Below are 27,616 nucleotides of genomic sequence, written 5' to 3'. Positions count from 1 at the left end.
CCAGAATTTGGCACTGTAAATAAATTGAATTGAATGTCAGGGGTAGACTAGTAAAATCGGATGCCCATAACTGAATGCATTTAAGATTATTACATATCTATAGTTATGAAGGATTGTTTTATGTCTGTTCTTTTTACTTATATAATAACTGTATTCATGAGATGTAACTAAACATCCTCTCTCACTCTGCAAATATGTTTTTTTATTATTCTATTGTTCAGTAGTGTTTCTAATTAAAAAAAAGAATAATACTGTATTTTTCACCACATTTTAGTAAAGTTAAGATTCTGTAATTATTCATTTATAATAACAATACATTAAATTTATATAGCGCTTTTCAAGAACCCAAATATGCTTGTAAATAATGTATGTTTAATCATTATGTTTCTTCTTTACACATTCTGCAGTGTGTTCTGTTCTGTATTGGAAGCACACTTCACTATTTTAAAATTGTATGTAAATGAATAAACTGGTTGAATTGTTACACTTTTTTCTTGAAGAGCTGATGTTGATGTTGAAAATGAATAATCGATGGTTGTAGCAACAATATTTTGCCTTATGAGGGGTCTCTGCAAATTGTTTTAATTAATTAAAGAAGTCAAGTGTGTGTGTGTGTGTGTGTGTGTGTGCGTGTGTTTGTGTGTGTGTGTGTGTGTGTGTGTGTGTGTGTGTGGTTGTAATTTGTGTAAAGACGGAAGAAGTAAGAAAAAGTATATTTCTAGCAACAATCTCAATAACTATTATTGCAGCTACAGGACAGGCTGGTATTTCTTTTAACAATAAACGTTATGCTCATTATCTGTACTGATAAACAAAGCTGGAGTCCAGAAGCCTGGTGTCTTTTATCAAACCTGAAGACTAAAGAGGAAATAACCTGACCATCTTTGGAAAAGGCTCAACATTTCTAATCAACAGAGAACTAAACAAATTTCCTGACTTTTCTGGATTAAATCAGAATGTAATTCATATACAAATAAACTTCAAAGTTTCCACACAGGAAAGAATAATACTTTTATAACTTTTACGTGTCTGAAACCTCGTATGGACGAGTTTTACCTGCTTGACAATACATATTGTGCACTCACACAACTAACATCTTCAGTTCCACATTCCATACGGGTTTTTCTTTTTTTCTTTTCTTTATGCCATCAGAGGTATAGGCCTGGCTATTGGTAATTGGCTAAAATAATCCAGTACCAAAAAAGTAATTCACTTCTCCAGTCAAACAATACATGCATTCTGTCCTTTTTGTACACACATCTATAAAAAAACAACTATTTGCATGGTTTTGCTCACAGCCAATCACTGCAAATGTTTTTTGATTCATTGCAACATATGATTGGCCCACTACTATGTCACCTGATTTTTTGGGAATTTAAATACCTGGTCCTGGTAAAATCCTGCAAAGCAAAGTTTTAGTCAAGATCATTTTGTTTCCACATTTAAGCCAAAACTTATCAAATGACCAATCAAAAACACTTAATCAGTCTGCCAGAGGGGCTTTTCCATTGTTGACATGCTTGTGCAATCTCAACAATCACTGTGTTATTTTTTAGATATGGGAATGTATTTGACCCCGCCCATGCACTGTTGTCATGCTTAACTGCTGACAAAAGAAAGTTCACTTTTACTTTAGAGCTGGGATTTGATTTAATATGTTCTTTGAGAAAGAGTGTCGCAGCAACAACTTTATCTGGTGAGTAGATTAAACAGTTGATAAAATTAACAAAAAACTTTGTGCATATGTAGCATACAACCTCGATTTGTCACAGGTGTTGGATGTTCAGAACGGTCTGGCCTGATGTGACGGAGCAGACACACAATTCAACTGCAGTAAAAGAAACATCACCTTCAAGTAAGGGCAGTAGGTTTGTGTGATGGGGAAATACTACAAAGAATAGAAATGTAACATCTTGTTTGTTTTTGCAAAGCTAACCTTATCTACGGAAACTAAAACAAAAATATTTGTTCTGTTTATGATGCAATTCAAATGATTTTAATTATGTGAAGTGAAACAAGGTTATTCACGCCTGTGAAAAAAATGGAATTAGGTATAACTTATTATAATAAGCTATAATTAATAATATAGCATATTTTAGTATATTTAAGGCATCTTTCTTTCTATATAGATCATGTATCATGTTTAAGTGAAGCCACTTAAAAACAACTATCTGTATTAAAAGGTATAAGTCCAATATTCCTCAAATTTGTTTTTATGGTTACTTTAGGCAACTACAATCGTATACTTTTTTTAATATATACATATAATTGTAAATCGATTTTGAATGGACTTTGTATGCTTTGCATGCATTCTAATATTTTACTTTTAAAAACTTGCAAAGTCACTAAAAACACATTATTACCATGCTATTTAGATAACTTCACAGTGCGGCTTTAATTGTAAAACTATGCCAGCAACATGTTTGACTGATTGTATATTATCCAGAGTAATGAGAATATTGTTTCTGGAAAATAGTACTTACATTACAGTATTAATGTACAAAGAAGAATGTAGGAAATGGGCCAAATGTATTATAAGACAGTTGCAGGCTGAATGAATGTAAAGTTGAGAACCATAAAGTTACTACAATACATTAATGTGATAAAATCGTCTTTCAAATTAATCTGAGGGCATAACGTTTTGCTTGTAGAAAAAAATAAGCTATCACCAAATGGTTCCAAAGTAAGGACTGTTCCAATCCTACAGGGGTTTTTTTGTGCCATGTATAATTTGTTTGTTATGTCAAACAATGGGTCACGCTTTATGTTAAGAGAAAAAACTAATGGAAGTCAACTCCAAATGCATCAAACATTCTTAACCATACAAATCTGCTCTGAGCCAGGTGTGCTAAGTGATGAATCCACTTGATCATGATTGTTTATTAGCATATGGTAACACCCCCTTAACACATGTTGTAACCTTGCAACATTTCTGGCAGATTCCCAATAACTTACATTAAGTGATGTCACAAAAAAACTGTACAAAAAAAGGACTTCAGCAGGAGTGAAATTGATGTGTTAAAGAAACGTATAATAATAAGTAAACACGAAAGAGTGTCAATACTGGTGTTACAGGAAAATCTATAACATATATTAAGAAAACATACAATAATCGTATATATAAAACGTATATGATATTCATGATATTATTTTTGTATTTTTTCTCATTCTCCTTCAAAACAAGTCTCAAATTATTTATATTCAAGTGCACAATTACAAAAAGCAATCTGCAATAAGAATCTATGATTGTGGGCTTCCTCCAATAATGCTCATTACATATATATAATAAAAAAGAAAAGCAAAATGAGAATTTAAGACACAATTGTATAATTGAATTATAGGTCTAAATATTGACCACAAAATATATGAATTTTTGTAGACAGTATTTGCAAATTAATAAACTGAAAATAACAATGTAAACAAGTATATGCACAATGAGTAGTAAAATAAAAACTTTTTTGTTTAACAGTAAGTAAGTATATAAGATACGGTTGCAATGTAATGGAAAAGTGACAAATGATGACATCTGAGCTTACAATAATGCTTGCTTATTACACAAACAATTTTTGGACAAGGACATTTATTTCCATATCTTGGTAAGAGTGTTCTCGACCATTTGTAAAATTGTCTTTTGCCTAAGAGAAGAGCAAAAATCATGAGGGATTTGTGATCACAATATTGACACTGATTTAAATGGATCTTCATAATCTGAAAGGGCTGACTCAGTGTTCCAATGTTATCCAATGATATATATATATATATATGTATATATATATATATATATATATAAATAATGAGAAAACTCTGCTTGCAACAGCAACATGCAGCTGTTTTCAGCAAACAAACTTGGATTAACCCACTTCCCAAATTAATTCATGTCATTGTGATATTATATAACTTATGCAAGTGGCTAAATGGATAGAAAAAATACAAGAGAGGACCAACCTTGGTTTATTTCTCTTTTCAATTAATAACACTTTTCCCTCAAATGTGTCTTTTATGAATGACTAATGAAAAAAAGGATAAAGATAATTCCCACTTGGAATTATCTAAATGTGTAATGCTTTGTTCTTGTTTTGCAGCGACTGAACACAAAATTGATTGATTGAACTCATCATTGATGTAAGGAATCAAGGACAGACTTTCCAGGAAGCCAAATAGAAGGTCTCGCAGTATGGAGGCGAGGACAGACATTTCCAGGAATTCAAATAGAAGGTCTCGCAGTATGGAGGCGAGGACAGACATTTCCAGGAATTCAAATAGAAGGTCTCGCAGTATGGAGGCGAGGACAGACATTTACAGAAAGGAAAATAGAAGGTCTCGCAGTATGGAGGCGAGGACAGACATTTCCAGGAATTCAAATAGAAGGTCTCGCAGTATGGAGGCGAGGACAGACATTTACAGAAAGGAAAATAGAAGGTCTCGCAGTATGGTGTTGAGGACAGATTTTTTCAGGAATCCAAATAGAAGGTCTTGCAGTATGGAGGCGAGGACAGACATTTCCAGAAAGGCAAATGGAAGGTCTCGGAGTATGGAGGCGAGGACAGACATTTCCATGAAGCCAAATAGAAGGTCTCGCAGTATGGTGTCAAGGACAGATTTTTCCAGGAAGCAAAATGGAAGGTCTCGCAGTATGGAGTCGGGGTCAGACTTTCCCAGTGTGCCGAGGAGAGGGTCTCCCAGTGTACAAAATGATAGGGAAGGGAATTCCTCAGTTGATCAATTCATCCAAGACTGCAGACAACGGCAGAATACAATGGGATTTGATAAAGAAGATCATCCCAACTGTGATCGTCAAGAATTGATGGAGAAAATAGAGGATATTGTGGAGCAAAACTGGGGACAATATTTATCCTTTGCTGAAGAGACTGATTCCATGGATGCACCTGGCTGTGCAAAGCCCACTCTTACAAGACATGGGTCTTTATTTGAGGCAGGTTATCACTGTAGGTACTTTGGGTTTAATTGGATCAATAGTGACTATCAAATGAAATATTTGATGAGGAAAATTAATAAAGAAAAATTACTAAAAATTAATAACTTCAATTTATTAAAAACGTCACACGGAGAACCAATCAAATATATTGCCTTGACTCACGTTCAGATTATGAGATTGAGTATTCTCAATAAACGTACCGTTAATCAAGGAAATATTAGTTATCACCAATAATTATCAAAGATAATAATAAAAATGACTCTAGTTAAACCAGAGTTCCTCGGGGCACCACCGTCATAGACGGAGTGATAACTAATATTAAAGTCTCATAAAATATATTAAACTACTAATTAAGGGTTAAACACCAATAAATATAATAGTTTAACTAGTTGAAGGATTTAAGAAGTTCTTTTCTTAGTAGAAGCTGGCTCATTCATCTTTGTGTAATATTAAATAATCAGACATATGGTAAACACAAACATTTATTAACAAATTAATAAATGCAACAAACAAAACACAATAAACTAACTAAAGCTAACAGCAAACGTATGTATGTGTGTGTGTGTGCGTGTGTGTGTGTGTGTGAGAGAGAGAGAGACAAAGAGAAGAGGTGGGGGCTCGAAGAAGGTGTGAACATTCTCTTTGTTACACAAAGGCCGGAAGCCTGATCTCTCAGTTCTTATGACAAAGTTACAATTCTATTTAGCCGTTCATAAAGTCCTATAACATGTAGTAATGCCCAGTTGGTGATTAGTTACCAGTCCATGAGATAGGAGATGTTGCGCATTGCTTGATGCCAGTGGTTGGGTGAAGAAAGGAAGCTCCGTGGTAGTTCTTGTCTGATTGTGGCTCTTAGGCAAAAGAGGAAACAGATCGCTCTATGCTGTGCTCAGTTGAGGATAACCGGTTGGTTAACCTTCGTGGTGATCCCACGCCATAGGCCAGGTCCAGGGCCGAGGGGACAGCTGGAAGCTGGTCTCCTGGAGTTGAGTGATCAGGGAGAGAGAGCGGGAGGAAGATCCGGGAGCAAGATCCAGTAGAAAGAGTCAGTAGAAAAAGTCAGTAGGAAGAGGGCGAGAGATTGTGTGCTTCACTTTATATAGGCCCGGATGATGTCATCACCTGGGGGTCAATTCAGCCAATGAACAGTTTGGGTGCCTTGGAGGATTCACACCTGGGTGTGACCTGTTGTGGGGGTGAAGGCATTTTGAGGTCTTTGTTCCAGCAGGCTGTGGGTTTTACTTTTAATCAAACTGACAGTTCGAGTTAATCCAGAAAATGAACAATCATCTTTGGGCGCCGGTTGCACCTACATCACTATCAGCGTAGACAGTTTCAAAGGATGCAGCTAGAGACAGCGTCTGTCAGGGTACCGATCAGAAAGTCTCCCAGGGTGCCAAGTAGAAAGTCTCCCGGGTTGCCGAGTATTGAGTCTCCCAGTGGGACGAGTAGAAAGTCTCCCAGTGTGACGAGTAGAGAGTCTCCCAGTGTGACAAGCAGCGAGTCTCCTGAGGAACAAGGCAGAGGGCCTACCAGGATGGTGCAGAGTGGAGAGTGTCTCAGGATGGTGCTGCTTGGGAAGACTAGTTGTGGAAAGAGTGCCACTGGTAACACCATTTTGGGGCAAGAACGTTTCGAGTCCAAAATCTGTCTGACTTCAGTGACAAAGCTTTGCAAGAAAGAAACAGGAGAGATTGATGGGCGTCCTGTCACTGTCGTCGACACGCCCGGCTTGTTCGACACGACTCTGACCAACGATGAAATTCAACAGGAGATTCTGAAATGCGTCCGCTTGTTGTCTCCAGGACCTCATGTGTTCTTACTGGTGCTGCCCATCGGCCGCTATACACAAGAGCAAAAAGATACAGTGGGACTGATCAAGAGCTTTTTTGGCAAGAAGTCAGAGGATTTTATCTTCGTCGTATTCACCAGAGGAGATGAACTTGAAAACCAAACGATTGAAAGTTACATAGCAGATGACAAAATGGGCTCCTTACACAAACTGACAACTGAATGTGGAGGACGTTACTATGTCGTTGATAACAGCGATCAGGACAATCGATGTCAAGTCAGCCAGCTTCTAAAAAAGGTTGAGTCGATGGTGAGGGAAAATGGAGGTGGCTACTACAAGTCAGATTGGTGCCAAGAGGCTGAGGCAGCCATGCAAAAGGAAATGGAGAAGATCACGAGGGTGAAGGAACCAGAGATGCAGAGGAAGCAGAGGGACCTGGAAAGAAAATATCAGGAAGAATTGCTGGAGAAGGAAAGACAATTGGCAGAGCTAATATTCAAACTTAATCTGGAAACAAAACAGAGAGCAAAAGAAAAGGAGGAACACCTAAGGAAGCTGGTGGAGGAGGAGAGAAAACGAGAAAGAGTAAAGAGAGAAGAGGTAATAAAAAAGAAAATGCAGGAGGAATTACAGCGAAGTGAGTGGGAACAAAAAACGAAAATTGGCGAGAAAAACCTAAAATATGGAATATCAGGAAGAAACAGTGTCACTGATTGGGAGCTGCTACTACAGGACAGAGAAAACATGAGAAAAAGACGAGAGGCTTGGGAGTGGGACTGGTGGGACAAGCGAAAACATAAACAGAGACAAGAGGAGGAGCAGAGACAGAAGCTCTTATACGTGCATGAATTTGAAAAATACGAAAACGAAAGAAAAGAAGATGATAGAATCAGAAGAGAATATGAAGAAAGAGAACGTAGAGAGCTACAAGAACTCTACCAGAGTGCGAAAGAAATGAGGAAAAAAGAAGAGGAGGCCAGAAAGCACGCTGTAAAATTCAAACCTATTAGTACCATGGATCTTTCAGCAGAGATGGAAAAGTACAGACAGGAAGTGATGGATCTGGATGAGAGTCAACGGCTGCGCAGAAAGAAAGTGTACCAGAAGAGCTTTGATGATTTAAAGAAAAAACAAGAGCAAGAAATTAATGAGCTGAAATTGATACATTTCTACCACACCAGAGAAGATCAGAACCAAAAAATCAACAAGTTGGAGCAAAAACATGAGGAGGAAATACAAAGCTGGATACGGGAACATGTGAAGACAGCCAGCCAACACAAGGCTTGCAGTATTTTATGAGGGGGGTTTGTTTATTCTAGGCTCAGCTGCAAAACTGTGAGCTTTTATTGAAGACTCTAAAATAATGTGAGATTTAATTCTTTCAAGGTGAACTGGTGATTATAGTTGACCTATATCAAGGTGTTCAGATACCATTACTGTAAATAACAATATGATAAATAATGTTGTTTACGTGCAAATGTCTGTTAACTGTTAACAATTCTAGTGACCACATTAAGTTACATTGATGATAATAGATGATCAAGTTGAACTTTATGCATGTTCAATTTAACATTCTCTTTTTGCAAGTAAAATACAACTTTTCAATTGATATTTACCTATTTTTCTCGCAAGACACAATTAATAGATATTACACTGAATGTCTGGGTCCGTCCGACATTCCTTTCTGTGAAAGGGAAAGTTGTTGTCGCCACTGTGCGCACAAGATTGCTTGATTAATACTGTATATAATTATACTTAACTATACTAATATTACTACTATTATTAAAGATAGTGCAACTTGTTGCTGCTCACGGATGAAATTGTTGGGTATCTGTAAATTATAATTCAGTAAAAGAGTGTGGTCTTCACCTACTCTATATGGAAAGTTTCTTAAAATAAGTTTTGTCATGATATGGAACTGTAAATAAAATCGAATTGAATCGAAGCATCTAATATTATTTCTATCTATATTTATTATGTTTTGTGTTTGTTTTTTTACATATATAATACCTGTAGTCATGAGATGTAGCCAAATCTCCTCTCTCATTCTGTAAATATGTTTTTTTAATTCTTTTGTTCAGCTGTGTTCATAATTACATAAGGTAGTTCTGTATTTGTCACCACATTTTAGGAAATTAAGATTCCCTAATTATTAATTTCTAATGTCAATAATGTTTCTCCTTTGCACAATCTGCAGTATGTTGTGTTGTTTAAAAATGTGTATAGATGATTAAACCGTTTGATGTATAAAAATTGACAATAGAAAAAAATAGTTGTAGCACCAACATTTTGTCTTGGGGTATCTATAATATATTGTACTTTTTCATTAAAGTACCAGCCTGTAACAACAGATGTGTCTGTGGTTGTTTCTATGGTTTGTATAAATATGAAAAGAGAGTATATCTATGGAAAAATTTAATCAAAATAAGTATTAATATTTTGGGGTAGTAGTAGTGCACAAAATTACATTAATTGCAACAAATGCTTTTTGTGAAATATAGCGCAACATCTGAATCTACCTGCTTCAGCTTCCAGTTTTTGGTCAGGACACACAGAAGAGATTTTGAAGTTCATACGCAATAATGTGTATAATAATAACTGCATATAATAAATATAATAATTATTAAAAAATTGTATTGAAGCTAGTGCAACTTGCTACTGCTCATTGTTGTGTCTCTGTAAATCATGATTAAGTCATAGGGTGTGGTCTTTACCTACTCTATGTAAAATGTCTTGAGATAACTTTTGTTATGATTTGGCACTATAAATAAAACTAAATTGAATTGAATTAATCTCAGTAAAGCAGTCATTGGCAATTAAATGATTTATTCTCAGACTCCCCCCAATAATGCTCATGCGCCCTAACGCCTCCTCTTTTATTTGTTTCCCTTGGGCAGTTTACCACTTACCTTTGTAACATTTGAGGTTATTCACTGGACATGAGCGGCTTAAATTTCAAACAAAAACTGGGAAAATGGGCGTGTAAGTAGGATAAATATGTATATATAGCAAACTTTCAAGTCATGTTCAAACATGTTTAACACTTTTGTGCTCACCCAAGCCTATTCCAATAATTCTAATTGAAGATCCTGAGTCATGCTGACATATTAATAAAGTCCTATTTTTCAGAGGGTGTGCTCGTTTGTGTGTCTTGCAGAGACACTGCTGATGATGTCACTTTGTTGGTTCATTGTTCATGCCCACGCTGGGCCCAGCCCTTTTTACTCTGCTGAGAGAAAGGCTGTCCTTGCTGAGTTAACCTCATATCGGAGCCGAGACTTTGACGTAATTTGATGGAAATCCGCCCAAAAAGAATTTCACCTGGAATTTTAATGTTTGGGAGCGTAACAAAAACTATGATGAGAACAAAACTGCAATAAAAGTGCAACACCTTCAGGTAAGTGCAGCATGTTCGGTATGTGATGAGGAAATAGACAAGATAAGTGACAGATAGCAGCCAGCAAGACACCTGATCTCATTTATGAAATGTTTGCCTGAATGCGGAAAATTAAATATATGTTCAGTTGCACCGCGCATGACTCAACTTAGATGAACATGGAAGTCTTCTTTTTATAAATGTATGCACTTGCAACAGTCTTACTGATTTCTGGAAAGTAGAATTATTGTGTTTGGTTATTTTATCTATAGAATTTATTATTCTAATTTTGTCTTGTGTCCTTAAACCCAACAGACACAGAAGAGCTTCTGCGTGTGAATTTCTCTCCCTCAAGTTTGTGGTGAAGAGACAAAATGGCAGCATCAGCATTTGGTAAGTACGGTTATCACTGAAACAGATCATGACAACAGAAATTAGGTCAACTGCACAAAGAGAGAGCGTATGAAACAGTTGCAGGGAAACAAAACAGGGAGTGTTGTTGACTTGTTGTCTAATGGTTTAGTTTTATAGAAACCCTGAGACATTTTAATTTTTCTCAGGGGTTGGTGGAGCCTAAACTGCAGCTAAAGACAAAAGTGGGATCACATTTACCAAGTGGACAGAAACTTCAGATGAGAGCCAAAGTGGAGATCTCATGGAGTTTAGGAGATTTTAATGCTCTGGCTTTTGTTTTACAGCATTGAAACTGAGGATTATGGAGTTTGGGAAGTGGCAAAATGAAAAGATGTTCCTGATCTGAAAATAGCAATGTGCCTTCGCCCATTGAAAAGGAAGGGGACAAAACTAACAGCAGTGAAAAACCTCAGACATCTTCAGCCTGCCTGCGGATAAAGTGGGACAAGAGTTGAAAGAGTGCGTGTCTCTTTGCCCCCCTGGACCACATGTCATCCTGTGTTAGTGAAGTCTTCCGATTTGAAAGAAAAGGACAGACAAAAGACTTTCTTCAGTCAAGATGCTTTGAAATACCCATTGGTCGTTTTTATACATAGCGAGGTAAAAACAAATTGGCGGTGGATCAACTCACATGAGACAGCAGACGAAGGCACCACATCAGCGATAAAAAAGATTTTCTTAGTTGATATTTAAGCAGTGATGGAAAAGATGGAGAGAATAGTTAGTTGCAACAAAAGCACTGATCCAATGACAGTATATGTAACTTACGAACCTCTGAACTTGGTTTTGTGTGGGAGATTTGAAACCTGGAAGTCATCAGCAACTAATGCCATTCTAGGAGAAAGAAAGTTTGCTCCACTCTCCAACTCATCAGAGTGTGTTAAACATCAGGGAGAGGCGTTTGGACGTTGGGTTTCCCTGGTGGGGCTGCCTGCCTTGTATAGAAAACCTCAGGAGGAAGTGATGGAGGAATCATTCAGGTGTATCTCCCTTTGTGATCCTGAGGGCGTCCATGCCTTCATCCTGGTCCTTCCTGTGGGTCCCCTCACTGACGAAGACAAGGAAGAGCTTAAGATCATCCAGAACACATTTACCTCTCGAGTGAACGACTTCACAATGATTCTGTTTACTGTCGAGTCAGATCCTAATTCTCCAGCCGTTGTAAGATGTCTGAAGGAGAATGCGCACTTCCAGGAGCTCATCAAGAGCTGTAGAGAACGATACATTGTCTTTGACCTCAGAGACAAGCAGCAGGTCTTTCAAGTGTTGCACACTGTGAAAACCATGAGAGCTGGTGAATTTCGAGGTTTCACAAGGGAAATGATGGCCAAGCCCAGGGGGAATATAGTTGCGACCCAAGAATCTGAATGGAAGATGTTGGTTTCTAACCATCAGAGCAAACAGTGTCTCAGGATGGTGCTGATTGGGAAGACTGGTTGTGGAAAGAGTGCCACTGCAAACACTATTTTGGGCAAAGAATACTTCAGATCTAAAGCCTGCCCGAGGTCAGTGACCGAGTTTTGCCAGAAAGCGACAGGGGAGATCGATGGACGGCCCGTCATCATAGTCGACACACCCGGCTTGTACGACACGACTCTGACCAACGAAAATATAAAACAGGAGCTTGTGAAATGCGTCACTATGTTGTCTCCTGGACCTCATGGGTTCTTGTTAGTGTTGCAGATCGACCGCTTTACGCCGGAAGAGAAAGATACTGTTGAACTGATCAAGGACTTTTTTGGCAAAAAATCGTTAGACTACATAATTGTTGTATTCACCAGAGGCGATTATCTGAAAAATCAAACATTTGAGAGCTACATACAGGAAGACAAGGAAGGCTATGTTGGAAAACTGATAGCTGACTGTGGAGGAAGATACCAGGTCTTCAATAACAAAGATAGAAATCGTGCTCAAGTCGGACAGCTACGGAGCACAGTTGAATCAATGGTGAACAGAAATGGTGGCAGCTGCTACACTTCTGAGATGTTCCAAGAAGCTGAGGGAGCCATACAAAAGGAAGTGAAGAGGATCCTGAAGGAAAAGGAAGGAGACATGCAGAGAGAGGAAACTTGGGAGAAGGAACAAACGAAGTGGGGGGAGAAACAATGTCAAGAAGACCCAAACAGACAACTTATGACTAACTTGCATGAGCAGGGAATCGAAAGATACAGAAACAAAAGAAAAAGTATAGGCCAGAGAGCAAGCTGTTGAATCCTATGAATTCAGATACATGTATACCGTGGGTCTTTCTGGAGAGTACTGGAAGCGGAGGCAACAAAAAATTATGACCAAACTGCCGCAAAAAAACAAAGTATACCAGAGAGAATAGAAGAAAAAAAAAGAACAAGAAATGACTGAGAAGACATTGACATTGGGTTCCCGCGATGGACAATATCTGAGCACAGAAATCAATGAGCTGGAGAAAATACATAAGGAGAGTCAACGCTGGATACAGGAAGATGTGAAAAAAACCCCAGAAAAAACAAGGATTGTTGCATTTGACTGACTCTGCCAGATGGATTGATTCTCATTTGCTCAGCATATTCATCTAGGAACTCTCATTTTGAGATCTTTTGGGAAGGGATGAAAATATTGGTTGCAGATTGGATAAACCATCTGTCTATTACAACATACGGGCCAAATCAACCAATCAGATCAACGAAGAGTATGACGTTCTAACAGCGTTAAGGCAAAATTCAAAATGTCAACAACATGTCATTAAAGGATATTTGCCGTTTGTGTAACGCAAATTTACAGATAAAATGCCCAATTTCAGGATCCTGGTCCATATTCAACAGTAGGATCCAAGAGTTAGTGAGCGGCTTGCTCGATAGCTGCGCTCATCTCATCCGTGGAAGCCTCCATGTTTTTTACACTGAACAGTCTCTTCTCGTTTCTTCACTTATATCCGCCTCAAACCCAACGCTGATTGGTTTGGTCGCTTGGCAAACTTCTCCAAATTTCTTCCACCGCACATTACCAGACTGATCTGAGAGTTAAATACAATGGAGCTTGCAAGATCAGGGAGGTCTCACAAGGCTACGTTTTAGCTGCAAAACTGTGTTTTTTTAAGTTTGAAGACTTGAAACTAATGTGTATAGTTATACTATATATCATATATACCATTACTTCATTGCACCAATGTCTCACATAAAAATAACAATATGATAAATAATGTATAGTTGTAAGGGTAAATGTCTGTAAAGTTGAACTTTATGCATGTTCATTAGCTGCAGCACAAGTCTTATCAGCTGCAGCCTATATTTCCATTTAAAATGACTCTTTAAGCACATAACAAATAAAAGTGGTGTTTCCCTATTTCACTTGTAAGATGGTAGTAAGGAGAAACTACAGCAAATATTAAGGGTAAACTAGTAAAACCTGATGTGAATAAAACAACACATGAAAGCACATAATATAATAATGTATCTATTTTTGTTTTGCAAGGAATGTTCGTTTTTATTCAGATAATAATTGCAGTCATGAAATAGAATTTTCTTTTGTTCAGTTGGGTTTATGATTCCAGAAGGCTAATACTATATTTGTCACCAAAAATTAGGAAAGTTAATTATTTAAAATGTTTCTACTTTAAACAATATGGAAATATGTTCTTTCAAAAACATGTTATTTTAAAAAAACGTATAGAGAATAAGAAATTGTTACAGCTTTTTAGTTTGTATAAAAATCGATGATGAATTTGTTGTAAGTTGTTGTATTCTACAATATATTGTACTTGTGTGTTAAAGAAACAGTCTGTAACAACTCATATTTGTGTTTTTAACAAAGTTTGTGTCTGTGGTTGTTTACAGTGTGTAAGATGAAATAAATATTATTCATATCTATAAAATCTTCTGCCCTGATATAAATCATTTCATATCTTGATAATGAAATATATCACAATAAAGCATGTTTCTCGTAATTCAATAAATAAAACGTGAATATGAAATAACCACATGGTAAGGTCTGTTTTTGTAAAGTCCTGTGAGTGAATTAAATACATAACAAATGAAATATACTAAGTACTTTCTCATTTCATTAAGAATTGTAGTGCAAAATATAAACTCAAAATATTTCACATCAGATTTTCAGAAAAAAATGAGTTAGTATGTGCTTTTTATTATCAATTTAAAGGACATAATTGGCTTATCACAATGACTTGATATATGATTTCATCATGATACCGTTCCATTGAAAGAAGAATTATCACCAAGCTCTGAGTATATCTCTTGTAACAAGTGAAATTAAGTATTATTATTATTTGTAGTAAGCATTTTATTTAGATGTGAAGTATTTAGATGTGGCTTTGTGGAACAACGGGGAATAATGCTGACTCAACTTATACAAAAAAACTTGCAGAGCCATTGCCAACCCTTGCTGTAATGTTTCAGGAATAAAACCATGAAAAGGCTCTGACGATGTACTCTGTTTGTTTAAATAACATACCAGTTGCTACATCCTGCCCTGGACAAGTTTCACTTTCCATTTCTCTTGTTGGGAAACCTTTTGTGCTAACCCACACCTATTCTAGTCTACAGGGAAATTCTAAATCTGCAGACAATTGAAGATCCTCTGAGTCATGGTAAAAGAGTGCTGCAGGAAGGATTGTTGTTATTGTTCTATTACATAAAATGCGTCAGTAAAAACCCCACTTGTAAATTTGGAAACTTTTACGTGTTTTTAAAAATGGCTGTTGCTAACAAGTGGCTAAATGAGACTACAGAGTCAGGGATCTTAACCGAGATAAGGATTTTATTGCTGAACAAAATGTGTAAAGTGTCATAAACTTTTGTTTCCTACAAAGCTTATTTGTGCAATTATCCAAAATCCCATTGACTTTTCCTTGAAGGAACCAGAGCAATTCCAACTTCCACGCTGGCCCAAAAAAATATGTCATCCTTGCAACACTTCTGTTCCTACACAAGTCCTATTTGTCTGACATAAAAAATATGGAACCCCAAAGAATTATCCAACTTCTTATTAATGTGTGTTGTAGAGATACTGCTGAGATACTTGTTGCTTTTATATGCCCAACCCTGGCTACCACAGATCGCTTATCACATTTGTACATTTTTTTTAATCATGTGTAGTGACAGTTCTGGTTGAACTGGGTTGTTTCATTGTTGTCATGCCTATGCTGGGCCCGGCCCTGCTGCTGACAAAAAGGTTGTCCTCGCTGAGTTAAAGTCATTATGGAGCCGACACTTCGATGTGATTTGATGGAAATTTACCCAACAAGAATTTCAAGTGGTGAGTAGACAATCGGAAAATGAATGCAAAAAATTAAGAAATGTATACACAGAATATTTATCAATGTATTAGCTATCAGAAAAACATAACTTTATCAATTGACTAACTATAGCAGTTTATTGGTAATCCTCAGGTGTTGACTGCTCTGTTAACAATTTGGACCAGAACAAAAAATACGATGAGAACAAAACTGCAATAAAAGGGCAACAGCTTCAGATAAGTGCAGCATGTTCGGTGTGTGACGAGGAAATAGACAAGATAAGTGACAGATAGCAGCCAGCAAAATACCTGATCTCATTTATGAAATGTTTGCCTGAATACGGAAAATTAAACACAAATATGTGTTAAGTTCATTTACACTTGGGTTAGACTTCAAATCCTTAAAGGCATAAACACTTTTACTAAAATATGACTCAACTTAGATGAACATGGAAGTCTACATTTTATAAATGTATGCACTTTCTGATTGATTTCTGTAAAGTAGAATTATTGTGTTTGGTTATTGTATCCATAGAAAATATTATTTTAATTTAGTTGTTTCTTAAAACCCAACAGACACAGAACAGTTTCTCCGCATGAATTTCTCTCCCTCAAGTTTGCGTTGAAGTGACACAATGGCAGCATCAGCATTTGGTAAGTACGGTTATCACTGAAACAGATCACAACAACAGACATGAGGTCAACCGCACAAAGAGAGAATGTATGAGATTGCAACAGGGAAACAAAACGGGGAGGTTATTGACACTGACTTGTTGAATAATCTTAGTCATACACTTAAAAATGTTGGCACTGAACACACAGAAGATAAAAAAAAAAACGTCTGAGCAGCCATCCCTGTTCAAATGTTGTTTTCTTTTTACATTTAAGACCAAAAAAAGCACCACCCCGCTCTTTACCCAAATAAGACAATCTCTCTGTCCCCAGGTTGATCTTACTGCATAACCAGAAAAGCAACTACCGTATAACCGCAAGAATAGAAGAGTAATAGTTAAATATCATCTGCATATAACTGATTTTTTTTTTTTTTCATGATCCCACTGTCTTCGTTGTTGCTATCTGTTGTTTTTGTTTTCTTTGTTTTTCTGGAAAGCACTTTGTAACCTTGTTAAGAAGAAATTAAGTTTATTATTATTATTATTATTATCATTATTATTTTTATTATATTGAATTGTATGACATTTTGGTTTTCATCATGATATCAATATATTTTATAGCCTCTGTAAGTGAGTCAATACAAAGAGCAAAAAGTAATCGAGCCAGGACAACCATTACCCTTTTTGCTTAAATTTATATATTTTTAAATCCATGCTTTTTCATGTCAATCGATGAACATATCCTTATTGGTCAGTGGTAGCCAACTTATTGGAGCGACAGAGAATCAAGATGTATTTTTCAAACTTTATCCATTTAATTTTTCTGTCTCCAAATATCTTCCATACATTAATTTATGAACTAGGGATGTCATGATACCAAAAATCTAATGATGAAACAGTGAAATTCCCCAATTCTTAATATCAAATATGAATAAAAAACAAAAAACAAAACAATAAATCCCAATAAGTTCTTCAGCATACAGTCCTTAATAGTATTTATTCAGGATAAGGTTAGCATTTTGGGTACGTTGTTCAGTGTTTCTCACAGAATTGTGATGGTAGCTGATGGAGGTATTTTTGAAATGTTTAGTTAAATCAAATTAATTCATTTTTATTTTCTCAGTTTCAATTTTCTGTCACTGTCAGGCATGGAGTGAGTTGGTTCACATACAATCACCATATAGCAAGCATACGTTATTTTCTTCCATGAGTTTACCTGGAACTCCAAAAAAGCAAGTCTATTAAGTCTGTTTCTGTTGCATTTTAAAGTTAACAAATGTCCGCTGGAACTAGCGCTAAAGTTAACTATCAAAGCTAACCTTAGGCAGTAGCACAGGAAGGGGGGTGCTGCCGGGGCTGCAGCATTCCCTGGTGGTGTGGGTGTAACATCACTGTTTAATTCTAAGAAATGTTTTTGTGGAGCAACTCCGTTTTAAAGATCTGTCGATTAAATCAAGTAATTGTTTGGGTGAGAAAATTGTATGAGTGTATTTCAACAATCAACATTATTTAATCAGGGACAGTTCTAACTTTGAATTTAAATATACCGACATGGCTGTACCAAAAGTCCTGTAATATTTTTCACAGACAGGAAGATCTGAGGGTCGTCTGTCAATCCTGTTTGTAACCAGTACTGATGGCATCAACTTCACTTAACGTGAAGATGTGTGTTGAGAGGTTACATTGAACACGTACTTTGCCAACTACTCGCAGGCCTGAGAGCAATGCCATAGTGGTGCGAATGCGCAATGGTGATCTGCTAAATAAATGTTATTCATGGTGCTGCTGCTAAACCGCCTCGTTAGGTGCATGCATGCATGCTTCCCTTTGTGTGCGGCAAGTTTTTAAAAACACAGTGTCAATTACTTTTTAACACAAACAAATGTGGATTGAATCAGAATATTTTGTGGAAAAAAAATGTGTTGGAAATGATTACATCTGTCTTTTGTTTTTCTTTTTTGCTTTTGGATATGTTTGAGTCAAAAGAGTCAGAAACAACCCTATGCAAACAATTGCGTATAGCATTTGGCAACCAGTAAGCAGCCTACTAGCGTGCGATGCGCTAGGGTACAGCTGGAGAAAAAAATGTGATGGCATCACTCGTTCATTCATTCATTCAGTTGGCAGTCCCCCCTACTTAAAAAATCTTGCCGCGTGCCTGACCCTAGGCTCTATGTGGATAACATTGGCAGAGAGAAACAGACTTAATTGTGGTTTGGGAGATCTAGGTGAACTTGTGAAAGCTGTTGCCATAAAGTTCGATGTATGGTAAAGCGTAAAGAGTGTGCACAGAGATGAGGGGCTATTCATTGTTCTCCCATACTGGTAGGCATTCTTCTTCTTCTTCAGCATTTCATGGGAGCCATAATGGGCATAGGCTTATATACTGCCCCTGTCAGGTCCAGAAGAATTGCTTCCATGCTTCCATATTCCATGGATATTGGTTCTCATGACATCCCTTGTATGCACCCCTGACAAAAATGCAAAAAGGACAGTAGCTCATGAAATAATGGAAATTTTAATGTTTTGGCTTGTGTTGTTTTGCAGCATCTGAATTGAGGATGTTGGTGTTTGGAAAGCAACAAGATGAAAAGACAACACTAAGTAACTTCATCACGAGGAAAAACGATGTTGCTGATCCAAAATTAGCAAAGCAATGTAAACCGTCAGTTGCCTATGGAGAATGGAGGGGGAAAAAATTAACAGTAGTGAAAACCTCAGATGTCTTTAGTCTGCCTGCGGATAAAGTGAGACATGAAATGATAAAGTGCCTCGCTCTTTGCCCCCCTGGACCAAATGTCCTCCTGCTGTTAATGAAGCCTTCGGATTTCAATGAAAAGGACAGACAAAAAATTAAGTCCATCCTGGGTTTCTTGGGTCAAGATGCTTTTAAATACTCAATGGTCATCGAAACACAAAATGAGGAGGTACAGAATGCCTCACTGAACCAAGTCATCAGAGACTGCGGTCAAAGGAAGCACAGAATTAACTTTGATAGAAACTATTTGCCTGAACGTGATTATCAAGAACTGGTGGAACAGATGGAGAACATTGTCAAAGACAACAAAGGAGGACATCTAAACTGCACAGAGGGGGATGATCTGATGACAGTATCTGAGCAACCGGGCTATAGTGTGTTGCACACTGTGGAAATGATGAGGGCTGGCAAACCCACAGAGGAAATGATGGCCAAGCTACAGGTGAATGTGGTTGCATCCCAGAAATCTGAACAGAAGATGGCAGTTTCTAACCATCAGAGCAAAGAGTGTCTCAGGATGGTGCTGATTGGGAAGACTGGTTGTGGAAAGAGTGCCACTGCAAACACTATTTTGGGCAAAGAATACTTCAGATCTAAAGCCTGCCCGAGGTCAGTGACCGAGTTTTGCCAGAAAGCGACAGGGGAGATCGATGGACGGCCCGTCATTATGGTGGACACACCTGGCTTGTTCGACACAACTTTGAGCAACGAAAAAATAAAACAGGAGCTTGTGAAATGCGTCACCATGTTGGCTCCTGGACCTCACGTGTTCTTGTTAGTGTTGCAGATCGGCCGCTTTACAAAAGAGGAGAAAGATACTGTAGAACTGATCAAGGACTTTTTTGGCAAAAAGTCAGGAGACTACATCATTGTCGTGTTCACCAGAGGAGATGATCTGAAAAATCAAACATTCGACAGTTACGTACAAGATGGTTTCGTTAAAAAACTGATGGCTGACTGTGGAGGAAGATACCAGGTCTTCAATAACAAAGACAGAAATTGTGCTCAAGCCAGAGAGCTACTGAAGAAAGTTGAATCAATGGTGGACAGAAATGGCGGCGGCTGCTACACCTCCGAGATGTTCCAAGAAGCTGAGGCAGCCATACAAAAGGAAGTGAAGAGGATCCTGAAGGAAAAGGAAGGAGACATACAGAGAGAGATGATGGACTTTGAAAATAATCATAAAAAAGAAATCGAGGCAAAGCAAAAAGAATTGACAGAACAGATAACCAAAACTCAAAAAGAAAGAGAACTGAAAACCCAAATGATCGAGTTAAAGGGGGAATACATCCGTAAGGAACAGGAAAAGATAAAGAGAGAAGAAGATGAGATGAAAGCAGAGGCAAAAAGGCAGGAGGAAATCCAACAAATGCAGTGGGATCAAAGTCATGGAAGTGAGGAAGTGGACAAAAAGTGGTTGCAGGACAGAGAGGAGATGAGACGAGGACAGGAGACTTGGGAGATGGATCGAAAGGAAAGTTGGTGGAAACGAAAGTCAGAAGATCAACAGAGACACGAGGAGGAGCAAAAAGGACTTCAACAGCTGAGAGAAGAATATGAGCGAGAAAAGAAAGAATATGAACAGAAAAGAAAAGAAGATCTAATTAGAAAACAACAAGAGGAAAAAGAACTGAATCAACTACAAGAAACCCTCCTGAAAAATCTGGCAATAATCAAGAGGAAACATGAAGAAGAGGCCCGAAAGCAGGCTGAAGAATTCAATGAATTCAGAAACACATACACAGAGGACTTTGCAGCTCTGACGGAAAAGCATGACAAAGAGATGGAGGATCTGAAGGAGAAGCAACAAAAACACAATGACTTAATAGTACGCCAACTGAGCAAAAACAGAGCATATCAGAGAGACTTCGAAAAACTGAAGACAAAACAAGAACAAGAAATGAAGGACCTGATCGGAACGCTTAATTCGCCAAACAAAGAAAATCTGTGCAAAGATATCAATGAACTAAAGACGAAACATGAGAAAGAAATAAACAACTGGATACAAGAGCATGTAAAGAAAGCCAGAGAAAAGAGCTGTTCTATTTTATGAGCGGTATTGATTTTCCTTCAGTGATGTTGGTAGGCAGACTATGCTCATTCACAGTTCGTACATATAACTATGAGAAGTTAGTGTCACCTTTTGTTGTCTAAACTTAAAGGTTTAAAATGGAGAATGAACAGAACACCGCCATCTAGTGTCTAAAGATCATAGTCGCAACATCCATCCATCCATCCATTTTCAACCGCTTGTCCCTATCAGGGTTGCGGGGGGCTGGAGTGGACGCCAGTCTATCAAAGGGCACATCAAAACAAACAGAAACAAACAACCATTCACTCTCACATTCCCACCTACGGGCAATTTAGAGTCATCAATGAACCTAACACCTGCATGTCTTTGAACTGTGGGAGGAAACCGGAGAACCCGGAGAAAACCCACGCAGACACGGGGAGAACATGCAAACTCCACATAGAAGGGCCCCAGCCGGGATTCAAACCAGGAACCCTCTTGCTGTGAGGCGACAGTGCCAACCACCACCGTCATAGTTGCAACAACAAAACATAATTCCACTACCCACATTGCCAGGTTTGTGAGGCTCGGCCAGGTAGCCTACAGGAGACCGCAATCTGTTTGAGCCTGTTTGAACCCATCCCCTCCGGTAAATCACACCATAAAACCAAGTATTAGAGGAGTTTGACTGACAGTTAGCGTTAGCATTAGCCGTTAGCGTTAGCCGTTCCAGCTAAGTAAAGATGAAAGTGATGTTAGCGATCAAGGAGAAGCGTAGCCATTTGGGCGTACGCTAGAATGGCGTTTCTCTCCTTTCTCTCAGTCCATGGAGTGAATGCTTGGCCTATATTGACTCTGTCTCCGTCTCCGCTCACTCAGCTGCTGGGACAAATAACACCCCCTTGACTGAGGCTCCGAAGCAGCTGCAGGATTGGCAAACTCCATTTCACCCAGTGCCAGCCTACAGTAGCTGCACCCAACAACAGACAACCTGAACCTGGCAACCACAAACACCCAAAGCTATTGGCTGCTACCATGGAAACAGAACGGGACAGAAAGCCGTTTTCAAAAACTTATATTAATTCAGACTAAATATATTGTTTTTTTTTAATGAAAAAGCAATACTTTCATTCTGTACCCCTCAAAACGGCCTGTGGGAATATTTTTTTATATTATAGCTTTTAATAAAGATTCTACATATTTAACCTTCAACTGTCACCTTTTGTCATCTACATTTAACCGCCACCTTTTTTCGTCTAAACTTAACTGTCGTCTTAACTGTTCCCACTGATAGACTTTAATTGGACAGGCTGCACAGGTATATTAACAGCTGCCAAAGTATATTTGGCTAAACATTGTATCACTCTTGAAAACCTAGACACACACAGAGAGAAGCAATCTCTGGTATTATTAGAAGATGCGAATACGGTGCAGTGTATTGCAAACCACGCAACCTGCAAGAGCAAAGTTGAAAACATCATAGATTTTAAAAATGATCATGTTTTTTAAACTAAATGTGAAAAAAGTGACTTTTGTATGATTCTACACTTACTTAAAGCTTTTCACGACACTTGCTCTTGTTTTAATGTGTTATGTAAAGAGTTAAGTATAATCATATTGACTTCTTTTGTACTACAGGCCTTAACAAAGCATCAAGTATGCAGCATTTGTTGATAGAAACAAATATTTTAGAACGTGTGAATATCACAATCATGTATTTATTCATATGTCTTATGATATAATATGTATTATCATAATGTGATGATGTGACTGTTCAGCTGAACCATTTGTTTATGTTTTCTTGTGAAGATAAGTTCATAACGATTGTTAGATTGTAAATGACACTCTCTTTGCCAACTTTAATTATTTGTTGTTGTTGTTTTTTACAACAGGGGTCATGTAAGAAAACTGACATGAAGTTGTGAACTTTCAATTATGGGCATGCTAGCATTTGTTCATTTAAGTGGGCCTATAAAATATACCAACAAACCAAAGTCTTTAGTCTAGCATTTGTGTTTTTTCTGTTAAATTGTTAATTAAAGGAGCAAAAATAATGTTAGCTGCTAATGTTACATCAGGTGATATTTTCTCCTAATGTGCAAATGTTATTTTAATCAAAGCATCTTTCAATTCATTGTGATGGCTTGAGTGTCTTTGTTTGTAGAAAAATCAGACAATTCTGTGGAAAACTCGTTTTGTATTAGATGCATTCATTTGCTGTAAACTCAACGTAGACACCTGATGTGATCACAAATTCGAATCAGGAGAAAGAAACTCATGATAACTTCTTTGTGTGCTCTGAAATACTTTTGAATTTGGTGTTAAAGAAATAAAAGAGAATAAATAGATTTAAAAAGAGAACATGTGTGTGTTTTTTGTGCATAAATAAACCAAACAAAGTAAACAAACCAATAAAATATTAGACCAATTTAACATAAAAAGAAGCAGTAAGAAGTATATACTTATTTATTGTTACCCCTTCTCAACACTATATAATTAATAAACATGTATTAACTTCTATTTTTAATCGATAACATAATGTTTAGACCTATTGACCATTTGATTCATATAGATGATGTTTATACATTTTCCCACACATACTACCTGTGGTGGAAGAAGTACTCAGAGCTTTTATTTAAGTAAAAGTAGTAATACCACACTGTAGAAATACTCTGTTACAAGTAAAAGTCTCGCTTTTAAAATGTAGCTGAAGTAAATGCAAAAAAATAATCAAAATCAAAAAGTACAAAAAGTTAAAGTACTCATTATGCAGAATATCCCATTTCAGAATATTATAACATCAGATTATAATTAGGTTCAGGTTCAGGTCACTTTATTGATACCCAAGGGTAAACTAGTATCAGTCGAGATTCGAAACATCCGTCACAATCAAAACATAAAACATAGCACAAGAAACAAATTAGAATCGACAAAAAGTGCTGAAAACCATGAAATAAAAACAAATAATTAAAAATAATGAAAAAGCCAAGAGCAAATTTCCCAGGGATATAGGTAAAAAACAAATTAAAATAAAGAGAGTTCAATATAATCAGAGTAAAACAACGAGATAAAAATCAATCTTTAGATGAAAAATAAGATACAGTACACGCTCCAAAGTGACAGCTCTTTACCAGTGTGATTGCAGCTGGAACAAAGCTGTTTTTGTATTGTTTCGTATATCAATAATGGGTTCAATATTTCCTCTGAAATGGAGTGGAGTAGAAGTATAACGTAGATAAAAATGGAATTACCTCAAAAGTAGTACCTCAAAATTGTACAAAAGAGTAAAGTACCTAGAAAAAATATACTTAGTTACTTTACACCACTGCATACTACACTCCCGTGTATTCACTCCCCTGGACCATCATAAGCACTGAATACAATGAAGAAAAAATGGATAAATACTGAAAATTATAAATATTTATCTGTGCTAACAGGCTTTTCAGCACCCAAATGTTGTGCAGTATGTTGTATTGTTGGTGTTATATGATATTGGTATACAGCACGTGTATTTTGGATGATAAAAACACCCAGACAGTATCATGAAGAATATTAAAGTTGTTCTTACCTGTACTGCACCACCATCATGTTCTGCTCCCCACAGTGCCTGGCACAGCGGATATACCTCATCCAGCTCGACTTACTGGGATCATTGCCATCGATAAAGTGCTGTAGCGTCCCCTCTGCATCGTAGATCTGGAACACGCAAATAAACACTGTCAGACGTGACATATTCAGCAGTGTTAAAGTTATTTAACACACACATATGATGGAGGTATTTCTGAATACTTTCTTATCTGTACAGGGAAGAACCTTCACATGCTCTCACATACAAGGAATTCCCCTTGGTGGAAGAGGAAATAAAAAAAAAAAAAAAAACATGAACTGCAAAAATCAATACACAAATATGGCATAAGAAACTTTATATAATGAAATATATATCAAAATGACACAGTTTTGTGCAGGAATGTGCAAAATATTGACCAGGAAATGTGGACAGAGATATAAGAATTATAATAATAATAACAATAATAATAATAATAATAATAATAATAATAATAATCCAAAACATGTGAATTAATTTCACATATTGAAGCAGATGTGGAGACTGTAATGTAATGTGTAGTTTCCACCAGTTGTTCCAGCTCTACTTGTACTTAAACATTAATATGTTGTTTATTAAAAGTTTTTTAAAATGACCAATTTTAAAAAATGTAACTACTAATACTGCTGAAAATAACACCAAACTCTGCAGCAGCATGAGAAGAGTCCTTACACAGAAAACAAAGCACCAATGGACTTTACTATGAGAGTAGCTGGTACAAGGGCCAGTAGGTAAGTCTTTAAAACACTCTTTTAATAAACTCTGGGTTCACTAACTACGTGGTTGGTGCTTTTTTTCTGTTATTTTGAGCAGCATTAGTGGTTAAAAAAGACGTTTGAATGCCTTCACGTTACTGCCCCAAGCTAATCACTGTTAGCCACGTCCTGCTGTTAGAGACTCTCCCGGATTAATAGTTTGTATACAAAAAAAACTGTCTCAACTGCTTATTTGATGTATGTAAGTGCCTTAAAACACCATGGGATGATTTTGCGCCGGAATTACACTTTAAGAAACAAAAACAGAGGGGTCAACAACCAGATGTTTAAATTAGAGGACGAGCTCACTGCTAAGGATGTGCAGTCTCTTCTGTGTCATAGATCTCATGAGAAAAAAAGATACAAACTATTACATAGAGATATGGATAAAAGATCTGCAGAAATGCTGTGAGAGAGATTAAGAGGCAGACACGTGTACATGAAATCCTCTGAGCTTTCCTCCTACATCATTTACTGCCATGTTTAGGACAAAAACAGTGTTTCGGTTCCACTTTAAATGTAAAAAAGTTACACATAGTGTCTCTTTTTAAGAAATGTTGAGGAAAGACAACAGTTTCATGTCTCAGAGCTGAAAACAAGTGGAGTATTTTGACCCACAAACAAGCGTTGAACTGTCAAACTGTCGGTGGTACAGGATATTTATGGTAAAGCAAAGTCAAAAATCTGCATATTTTTAGAGATTCATCACATAATTGTGTGCTCATGTTTCCGTTTGAGGTCAGGGTTATTTCTTCAGAACAAACTTAAAGTGAAGACGAGTGCGCTCGCAGCTCAAACAAAATGAACTGAAACAGAATGTTTTAAACAAGCGTGAGCAACAAATCATTAGGCTCTCATCTGCGGTCAGGCTGAAGCTGTGATCAGAGGCCTGCTGGGTGTTAAACGTTATACAAACCTGATTTACACCTGCTTAAAAGCCTCACTGCTCCGCCTGCCAACATCTCGCACATAAAAACAAGTTCAGAGGTCTAAAAATACTCTTGAAACAAGTGCATGTACATGAAACATAAACGAAGCACGATTTAGAAAAAGAAACAAATTTATCAGACGGTCGAGTGCAACACATTTTACAAGCACCGACCGGTCTGCAGATATTCACAGTCTCTAGAGGACGAGTCCTGTCCTCATTCAAGGAAATGGTAAATTGTACTTCTATAGCGCCTTTTTAGTCTTCTAAAAGGCGCTTTCACACTTCCTCACATTCACACTGATGGCAGTGGACATCTACATACTATCTAATCTAATCTAACCATTCACATCGCATTTACAGCACAGGGAGCAATTCAGGGTTCAGTGTTTTGCCCAAGGACATTTTGACATGCGGACCGGGGAAGCTGGGGATTGAACCGCCGATCTCTCGAAAGGAGGACGAACCACTTCACCCACTGAGCCACAGCCACACGTACAGTTCTTGAGTAAATGTATTTAGTTACATTTCATCGCTCTACTTATGGAAACTCTTCTATAAAAATATTTCCGGTGCAAAACCCCCATAAACATTAAACCATTCCAGCTTAATAAAGAGAGCAGTTAAAGGGAGTCGATGTGCCTCAGCCTCTCTGTGTGTTCATTATTAATACTTCCCTCCATCCCTCCATCCATCTGTGGTGATCAGTGTGACTGTATTGAGGAGGCGTTGAGTGTGTTTATAAGGTGATGACCTGAGCCAATAGACGTCCTCTCTGCCGTCCGCACAGCCAACAAACAATCAATGCTGTAAATGACTGCGAGATTCAAAGGAAAGTGCCTCGTTTATTATTCTCTGCATGTAAGCACTTTAATGTCTGTCTGTCCGTCTCCGAATCTGTTTTGTTTATTTTAGTATATACATACTCTTTATACTATTCATGACTTTCAGTTTATTTCTTGAATAATAAATGAACCGGTTTCTCCCCACTGGTCAAAAACAGCAGTTGTGTCTGTTACCGGGCATTCACACCAGCAATGAAAGCATCAAGCTGCCGTTCTAGAACAATGTTAATGACAGGATGACACGCAACGTCCCTTTGGAAACATGATTTGGGTGATAAGAGCGATGCGATGAAGCGTCCATCGCGATGGACCCTCATCGCGTGTTTCACTTGAAGTTGAAAAATTGTAACTTTTCAA

At 37.4% G+C, this 27,616-nt stretch overlaps 3 protein-coding genes across 3 annotated transcripts in view; 2 read left to right on the top strand and 1 right to left on the bottom strand.

Annotated features, from left to right (window-relative positions):
- The window catches only part of LOC310945881 (uncharacterized protein), a 29,195-nt gene extending 5,823 nt beyond the window's left edge, over positions 1 to 23,372 (top strand). Inside the window, exons 5-7 of the mRNA XM_083912139.1 lie at positions 6,261 to 8,016; positions 11,216 to 11,728; positions 18,906 to 23,372. Of these exons, the coding sequence (XP_083768265.1) occupies positions 6,261 to 8,016; positions 11,216 to 11,728; positions 18,906 to 21,169 (4,533 nt within the window). The 3' untranslated portion in view covers positions 21,170 to 23,372. The remainder of the gene's footprint in view (positions 1 to 6,260; positions 8,017 to 11,215; positions 11,729 to 18,905) is intronic.
- prdm6 (PR domain containing 6) overlaps positions 1 to 27,616 on the bottom strand; it is a gene marked incomplete at both ends in the record, with an annotated part of 107,593 nt that overhangs the window by 50,659 nt on the left and 29,318 nt on the right. The window contains one exon of the mRNA XM_083913009.1: positions 24,696 to 24,823. Coding sequence (XP_083769135.1) covers positions 24,696 to 24,823 — 128 coding nt within the window. The remainder of the gene's footprint in view (positions 1 to 24,695; positions 24,824 to 27,616) is intronic.
- On the top strand, positions 11,791 to 13,455 carry LOC310946561 (GTPase IMAP family member 9-like). Its single transcript, XM_083913062.1, has one exon. It carries the CDS (start codon positions 11,803 to 11,805, stop codon positions 12,727 to 12,729), a length of 927 nt encoding a protein of 308 aa, XP_083769188.1. The 5' UTR covers positions 11,791 to 11,802; the 3' UTR covers positions 12,730 to 13,455.

Source organism: Echiichthys vipera (assembly GCF_963691815.1).
Source record: "Echiichthys vipera genome assembly, chromosome: 4".
In the NCBI taxonomy this organism is placed as follows: domain Eukaryota; kingdom Metazoa; phylum Chordata; class Actinopteri; order Perciformes; family Trachinidae; genus Echiichthys; species Echiichthys vipera.
Note: the sequence above shows the minus strand (reverse complement) of the source record. Positions and strands in the feature narration are given on the sequence as shown.

What these genes read in the sequence shown, in the direction of transcription:
- LOC310946561 (XM_083913062.1), top strand. Translation starts at nt 11,803, where the DNA reads ATGAGAGCTGGTGAATTTCGAGGTTTCACAAGGGAAATGATGGCCAAG.